Source organism: Calidris pugnax, unplaced genomic scaffold (assembly GCF_001431845.1).
Source record: "Calidris pugnax isolate Ruff unplaced genomic scaffold, ASM143184v1 scaffold189, whole genome shotgun sequence".
Taxonomy (NCBI): Eukaryota; Metazoa; Chordata; class Aves; order Charadriiformes; family Scolopacidae; genus Calidris; species Calidris pugnax.
In genome coordinates this window covers 44308-52989 of record NW_015091069.1, presented here as the reverse complement: position 1 = coordinate 52989, position 8682 = coordinate 44308, and the positions used below count along the sequence as shown (strand labels likewise).

The 8682-nt window shown below is 46.4% G+C and overlaps 1 protein-coding gene across 1 annotated transcript in view; it reads right to left on the bottom strand.

The window, feature by feature from the left end:
- Window positions 1-2179: 2179 nt before the first annotated feature.
- The window catches only part of ARFGAP3 (ADP ribosylation factor GTPase activating protein 3), a 40193-nt gene continuing 33690 nt past the window's right edge, over window positions 2180-8682 (bottom strand). The window contains exons 15-16 of the mRNA XM_014957045.1: window positions 3969-4090; window positions 2180-3269 (exon numbers count right to left, since the gene is read on the bottom strand). Coding sequence (XP_014812531.1) covers window positions 3252-3269; window positions 3969-4090 — 140 coding nt within the window. The 3' untranslated portion in view covers window positions 2180-3251. The remainder of the gene's footprint in view (window positions 3270-3968; window positions 4091-8682) is intronic.

The window sequence follows — 8682 nt, the reverse complement described above, 5'->3', positions numbered from 1 at the left end:
CACACTAGCAAAATCCTCTCTATAGGGTGGGAAAGAAAAAACCCAAAGCTCTACAATTAAGCAGGAAAAATGCTTATTTTGTACTACTAGCAATACCAAGACGTAGTGAAGCTATGCAGGGGGAAAATTAGAAGGGCCAAAGCTCAAGCAGAACTGAACTTGGCCACTATGGTTAAAGATAACAAGAAGAGGTACTTTTAGTATATCAACAGCAAAAGGAAGACTAGGGAAAATGTAGGCCCACTGATGAATGAGGTGGGCACCCTAGTGGTGGAAGACACAGAGAAGACAGAGCTACTGAATGCCTTCTTTGCTTCGGTCTTCACTGCCAAAGCTGTCCCTCATCAATCCCAGACCCTGGAGACAAGGGGGAAGGTCTGGAGAGAGGAAGATTTTCCCTCTGTAGAGGTGGACTGGGTTAGAGACCACTTGGCCAAACTGGACATCCATAAGTCCATGGGCCCTGACAGGATGCACCCGCAAGTGCTGAGAGACCTGGCAGGTGTTATTGCTGGGCCACTCTCCATCATCTCCGAAAGTCACGGAGAACAGGAGAGGTGCCTGAGGACTGGACAAAGGCCAACATCACTCCAGTCTCCACACAAGTCTGGAGTGACTTGTTCTGGAAGTCATCTCCAAATATCTTGAAGAACAGGAAGTTACTGGAAGTGATCTAGACAGACTTACCAAGGGGAAATCATGCTTGACCAATCTGATTGCCTTCTACAACGTTATAACTGGATGGCTGGACGAGGGGAGAGCAGCAGATGTCATCTACCTTGATTTCAGCAAGGCTTTTGACACTGTCTCCCATAACATCCTCATTAGGAAATTAGGGAAGCGTGGGCTAGACGAGGGGACAGTGAGGTGGATTGAGAACTGGCTGCGTGACAAAACTCAGAGGGTTGTCACTAATAGAGCAGGGTCAAGTTGGAGGCAACAACATATTCAACATATTCATCAATGACCTGGACGAGGGGACAGAGTGTATCCTCAGCAAGTTCACTGATGATACCAAACTGGGAGGGCTGGCCCACACTCCAGAGGGCTGTGCTGCCATCCAGGGTGACCTGGACAGGCTGGAGAGCTGGGCAGAGAAGAACATAATGAGGTTCAACAAGGGCAAGTGTAGGGTCCTGCACCTGGGGAGGAGGAACCCCAGGCACCAGTACAGGTTAGGGGTGGAAAGCACCTGGAAAGTGCTTCTGAGGAGAAGGATCTGGGGATCCTGGTGGACAGTAACCTACCCATGAGCCAGCAATGTGCCCTTGTGGCCAAGAGGCCAGTGGGATCCTGGGCTGCGTAGGGAAGAGTGTGGCCAGGAGGTGGAGGGAGGTCATTCTCCCCCTCTGCTCTGCACTGGGGAGGCCACAACTGGAATCCTGCCTCCAGTTCTGGGCTCCCCAGTTCAAGAGGGACAGGGAACTGCTGGAGAGAGTCCAGCGAAGGGCAACAAAGGTGATGGAGGGATTGGAGCATCTCCCTGATGAGGAAAAGCTGAGAGAGCTGGGACTCTTGAGCCTGGAGAAGAGAAGGCTGAGGGGAGACCTTCTTCATGCTTCCAAGGATCTAAAGGGTGGGTTGAAGGAGGATGGAGCCGGACTCTTCTCAGTGGTTCCCAGTGCCAGGACGAGGGGCAACGGGCACAAGCTGGACCATGGGAAGTTCCACTCCAATGTGAGGAAGAACTTCTTTGGGGTGAGGGTGGCAGAGCCCTGGCAGAGGCTGCCCAGGGAGGGTGTGGAGTCCCCTTCTCTGGAGCTCTTCAAGCCCCACCTGGATGCTCCTGAGTGATGTGCTCTGGGCAACCCTGCTTTGGCAGGGGGGTTGGACTGGATGGTCTCTAGAGGGTCCCTTCTAACTCCGACAATTCTGTGATTCCGTGATTCTCTCAAATAAGAAAAATAATTTCGAGAGAAAAATACGAGAACTAAGAGTTAGATATGAGGCAGCTAGAAATTAAAAAACAAATACAGTTAGACTATATTAACTGTATTTCAACACAGTAGCTTATTTTTCTACCCCAGCCTATGTGTTTTGATTTTTAAATCAGTGTAGCAATTTAACGAGAAAGCTTTTCAGTAATTGAAATTGAAGGCTAATTTTGCTAGATCATTGTATAGACAGAATACAGACAGCAGTATTTAGAAAGCTGGAGACTGGCATCTGTGCATAGAAATTTAATTAAAAAATGAGTTTATATCAATTGCTTTTATTAGGTATCAGCAATTTACAAATTTGAATCAAGAAATAAAGTTACAGAACAGAATTAACTTGAGCTAATTTTTGCTTGGGAGGTTTTTTATTCCTTGTCATAACTGTTTTTATACAGGATATCATCAATGATAAATTCTAGACTGTCTAAAACACAGTCCTACTATATTTCTTCATTCAATATTTCATAATTTAGCAAAAAACCAAAGATTGTTCAAAACATTTTTAACAAGTATTTAATTAACTGCTCTATTAGGCCCTTTATTTTTTTTCCGATTTGTACATAATGCAGGTTTTCAAAAAGCACTTAAGGATTCTATATTGCAATTTTTTTGCAACTTTTAAAACTATGAATAAATAGATTGCTCCCATGACAAGATGAAATCCACTATTCAATATACCACATGTCTGGTCATCTCCATACCTCACATCTATGCACATAATTTTCTAGCAGGAATATTGTTTTAAAACACTAATCCCCCATTATTTTAATGCACATCAACTTACGACTGCAAGAGCTTCTACTTCCTGATAAGCGCAGGTTTAACTTAGTTCTATATTTTGCTACAGTCCACTAAATACCACCTCAGCATATGCTTAATTTTTCTTCTCCATAGCTCATAAAACCGTCATAAAACAAGTAATGTCTGGTGACTAAGGATGCAACTGTACAGAGGTTTCTATTGGGAAGCCTCATTACCAATGTATGGTTCATCCTTCTTTCTCCTTCCTGCCTCACAGCTAAAATCAGTAATAAAATAAACTTCCAACATCTAACATTAAGGTCACTAAGAAATACAAGACTGTAAGGCGTCGGGCGTACATATGCAATGTAACAAGATTTCTGCTCTGTAAAGATGAAAGAGCAGTAAGGAGAGGCTGACCCAGAAAGCTGCACAAGTAAACAAATATGCTGGAAAAAATGAAAATATCAACAGTCTTAAGGCAATCTTCATTTGAATCAGCAGTGTGATTACTTGTATATCTGAAGAGAAATCCTTCTTTAAACGTACTTAATTAAGTCGATACCAAAGATGTTATGAACCATATCGATCCTAGAAAAGTAAAAAACCAAAAAAGACAAGACAGGCATGAGTATGTTTTCCACTGAAATTTTACTTACATTTGTAAAATAAATAGTAGTTTAATTCTTAAAGACTTTAAGAAAATTGACCCATATTTCCAGGAACTGAAGTTCCCGGTTAAACTCCAGGGTAATTAGGCTGGTTTTCAAGCATCTGGGAGCTCTCACTACCTCATATAGGAAATGCAAACTAACTGGAGTATGAAGCATGCTTTACACTATTGAGACCAAGATGTCTCAATTTTGTGCACAAACGTGGATCAAAGGTATTGCTGTCAAGGCAATTAAAGAACCAATACAAGAGTTGGGCTAGATGATCGGCTGTAGGTCCCTTCCAACTGCTCTACTCTGAGTTATGAACTATTATCAGTTTAAAAATAAAGTGAGAGCAAATAACTTCCATGATGGAATTTTTGTTTCAATTGTAAGAAAGGACATAAACTATATAAGGAAAAAAGACAAAAGAGACGTTCTAAGGAGCGTGGGCTATCAGCTACAGATTGATTTTTAAAAAGATAAAAGATCTACTGTCTACCATGAGAGGCCTACAAAGCTCAAAACCAAGTTCATTCTTTTCTCCCTAAAGATGATTCAATGGCAGGATCCACGATACAAATCCCTACAAATAGACTTTAACTGATATTTAATAGTCTGTAATGTTTTTACTCACCTGTATAGATGTCATGACCCCATTAGCAAGTACAGAAAGTTTTCCAGCCACAGATTTCACTCCTTGTTTAAACTGAGCTATATCAGGAGCTGAAGGCAAGACATTTGAAATATTGTAGCTTCCTAGAAGGAGAACACATACACACCCACAAGAAGAAAACAGAATTTTATATTAAAAGTAGCCTTTTTCCCCCTTGAAGTACAATTTACCACTAGAAGCACTAAAGACAAATGTCTGATCAACACTGTAAAAACACTAGTCACAGATCTCAAATGTCTTGAATGCATCTTCCTTTTAATTTTTTTTTCAGTTGTTCATAATCCCATCCAGAGTGTCATCTTCTACACTTTGCATCCCCAGCTGAGCAATTAATGTTTGGGTAAGAGATGATTTATTCTGCACTTTCAATCTGCTGCAATGTTATTTTTCCTGTATCATAAACAGCTGTTATTACCTTGCAATTTCGTTGCACTTCCGTGGTGGCTGAAGTGATGAACCCTATTTGTGTGCATTCATAGTTATGCTTTGCATGCTGTATATACACACACATTTTGCATTACTACACCTGAGGCTTGGAAAATTCTATAGAAATTATAGTATAGATAAGTAAGGAAGTTTTAAAACTCCAAAACAAAGCTGGCAATCCAACCTTCCTTAAAGCCAAGATAGTTTGGCCAGTAAGTGTTAGCTCTACTGCTATTATGAAAAGTATAGGCCTAACAATAACAGCAATCAAAGATGTTTCAAAAGTAACTGCATGATAAAACTTCAAACTAGATGTGAGGGGGGAGGGGGTTAATAATATCAGGCTTGTCTGTGGCAAGCTGTGCGGTAACACATCAGGGTTTGGGGGACAGGGTAGTCCCAGGCTAGTGATGGCCTCCAGCCTGGCTCCCTGAGCTCTGCTGGTGACACTGCATTGCAGTCAAAGTCTTATGGAGGAGAAGAACCAGCAGCTCCTGAGGCAGCTGAAATAAGAAGTTGCACAGGAGTTGGCAGGCCTCATCAAAAGGTCTCCTACACCAAAAAGGTGGTGGGACCGGTAGCCCAGCTGAAGTGCATTTACACTAAAGCACGCAGCATGGGCAATAAGCAGGAGGAGCTGGAAGCCATGGTGTGGCAGGAAAGCTATGATGTAGTCACCATCATGGAAATGTGGTGGGATGACTTGCATGACTGGAGTGCTGCAGTGGATGGATACAGACCCTTCAGAAGGGACAGGCAAGAAAGGAGAGGAGGGGTGGCCCTGCATGTTAGGGAGGGTTATGAATGTTGAGAACTAACTGAGGGTGATAGTAGGGTCAAGTGCCTATGGGTAAGAACCAGGGGGAGAGCGAGCAAGGCTGATATCATAGTGGGAGTCTGTTACAGAGCACCCAACCAGGATGTAGAGGTAGATGACATATTCTATAGGGTGGTGGGACCGGTAGCCCAGCTGAAGTGCATTTACACTAAAGCACGCAGCATGGGCAATAAGCAGGAGGAGCTGGAAGCCATGGTGTGGCAGGAAAGCTATGATGTAGTCACCATCATGGAAATGTGGTGGGATGACTTGCATGATTGGAGTGCTGCAGTGGATGGATACAGACCCTTCAGAAGGGACAGGCAAGAAAGGAGAGGAGGGGTGGCCCTGCATGTTAGGGAGGGTTATGAATGTTGAGAACTAACTGAGGGTGATAGTAGGGTCAAGTGCCCATGGGTAAGAACCAGGGGGAGAGCCAGCAAGGCTGATATCATAGTGGGAGTCTGTTACAGAGCACCCAACCGGGATGTAGAGGTAGATGACATATTCTATAAGCAGCTGGGAGAGGTCTCAAAATCGCTTTTCCTGGTCCTGGTGGGAGATGTAAACCTACCAGATATCAACTGGGCACACAATACAGCTGAGAGGGAACAGTCGAGGAGGTTCCTGGAGTGTGTCGGGGATAACTTCCTGACACAGCTGGTGAGGGAGCCGACTAGGGAAGGAGAACTGCTGGATTTGGTGTTTGTGAAGAGAGAAGGACTTGTGGGGGCTGTGACGGTTGGAGGCCGTCTAGGGCACAGTGACCATGAAATGACAAGAGTTCTCAATTCTCAGGGCAGCAAGGAGGGGAGCCAGCAGGACTGCCACCATGGACTTCCAGAGAGCAGACCTTGGTCTTTTCAAGAGCCTGCTTGTCAGAGTCCGGTGGGATGACTTGCATGATTGGAGTGCTGCAGTGGATGGATACAGACCCTTCAGAAGGGACAGGCAAGAAAGGAGAGGAGGGGTGGCCCTGCATGTTAGGGAGGGTTATGAATGTTGAGAACTAACTGAGGGTGATAGTAGGGTCAAGTGCCTATGGGTAAGAACCAGGGGGAGAGCGAGCAAGGCTGATATCATAGTGGGAGTCTGTTACAGAGCACCCAACCAGGATGTAGAGGTAGATGACATATTCTATAGGCAGCTGGGAGAGGTCTCAAAATCGCTTTTCCTGGTCCTGGTGGGAGATGTAAACCTACCAGATATCAACTGGGCACACAATACAGCTGAGAGGGAACAGTCGAGGAGGTTCCTGGAGTGTGTCGGGGATAACTTCCTGACACAGCTGGTGAGGGAGCCGACTAGGGAAGGAGAACTGCTGGATTTGGTGTTTGTGAAGAGAGAAGGACTTGTGGGGGCTGTGACGGTTGGAGGCCGTCTAGGGCACAGTGACCATGAAATGACAAGAGTTCTCAATTCTCAGGGCAGCAAGGAGGGGAGCCAGCAGGACTGCCACCATGGACTTCCAGAGAGCAGACCTTGGTCTTTTCAAGAGCCTGCTTGTCAGAGTCCGTTGGGAGGCAGCCCTGAAGGGCAAAGGAGTCCAGGAAGGCTCCATGCTTATCAAGGAGAATGTCTTAAAAGCACAGGAGCAAGCCGCCTCTGCGTGCTGTAAAGTGAGCCGTCAGGGGAAAAGGGTGGCCTGGCTGAACAAAGAGGTCACAGCTCAGGGAAAAAAGGGCCCAGCCAGCACGGGTTCATGAGGGGCAGGTCCTGCTTGACAAACCTCATCTCCTTCTGTGACACAGTGACCCGCTTGGGGAGACCTTCTCGCTCTCTCCAACTCCCTGAAAGGAGGGTGTAGCCAGGGGGGGTCGGTCTCTTCTCCCAAGGAACAGGCGATGGGACAAGAAGAAAAGGCCTCAAGTTGTGCCAGGGGAGGTTGAGATTGGACACGAGGAAAAATATTTACACGGAAAGGGTTATTAAGCCTTGGAATGGGCTGCACGGGGAGGTGGCTGAGGCACCATCCCTGGAGGTGTTCAAAAGACAGGTTGACATAGTGCTCAGTAACATGGTTTAGTGATGTGGGGTTTTTGTTTCCTATGGTTTTCTTTTGTTTATTTGTTTTTTTGTTTGGTTTTTTTTTAATCAGAGTTGATGATTGGACTAGATGATCTTAAAGGTCCTTTCCAAACTAGACAATTCTTAGATTCTGTAAGTGTTAACATGCTAACAATTACAATCACCCACTCATTTTCAAAAACAATTACGGGCACACCTCAATAATGTATACCTGATAATGTAAAAGGCACAAATGGCAGTAAAACAGTACTATGATCTTGGGAATTATTTAAGCTTCTGAGAGGAAGCATCCCAAAATAGACGCCCAATTAGAACTTAACCTGACTTGGATGTTAAAAACAACAATAAGAAGAATTTCTATAAATATATCAGTAACAAGAGGAGGACTTGGGAGAATCTCCATCCTCTATCAGATGCGGGAGGTAAGACAGTGACAAAGGATGAGGAGAAGGCTGAGGGACTTAATGCGTTCCTTGCCTCTGTCTTTCGTAGTAGAGCTGGTTGTTCCCCGAGTACCCAGACCCCTGAGCCAGCAAATTGGGGTGGGGAGCAGACTGAAGCCCCTGTAATCCAAAGGGAGGTGGTGAGGGACCTGCTCCAACACCTGGATATAAACAAGGCTATGGGCCCAGATGGGATCCACCCGAGGGCACTGAGGGAGCTGGTGGAAGTGCTCACTGAGCCACTCTCCATCATTTACCAGCAGTCCTGGCAAACTGGGGAGGTCCCGGCCGACTGGCGTCTGACAAATGTGAGGCCCATCCACAAGAAAGGTCAGAAGGATGATCTGGGGAACTCCAGGCCTGTCAGTCTGACCTCGGTGCCTGGGCACAAGTGGTGTCCTCCAGGGCTGGGTACTGGGGCCAGTTCTCTTTAACATCTTCATCAATGATCTGGCCGAGGGGATCGAGTGCACCCTCAGCCAGTTTGCAGATGACACTAAACTGGGTGGGAGTGTTGACCTGCTGGAGGGCAGAAAGGCTTTGCAGAGGGATCTGGACAGGCTGGATGGATGGGCCAAGGCCAATGGGATGAGGTTCAACAAGGCCAAGTGTCAGGTCCTGCCCCTGGGTCCCACCAACCCCCTGCAGCGCTCCAGGCTGGGGGCAGAGTGGCTGGAGCTGCCTGGCAGAAAAGGACCTGGGGGTGTTGGTGGCCTGTGGGCTGAACAGGAGCCAGCAGTGTGCCCAGGTGGCCAAGGAGGCCACCAGCATCCTGGCCTGTGTCAGGAACAGCGTGGGGAGTAGGACTAAGGAGGTGACCGTCCTCATGTACTGGGCACTGGTGAGGCCCCACCTCGAGGGCTGTGTCCAGTTCTGGGCCCCTCACCACAAGAAAGACATCGAGGGGCTGGAGCGGGTCCAGAGAAGGGCAACGGAGCTGGTGAGGGGTCTGGAGAATAAG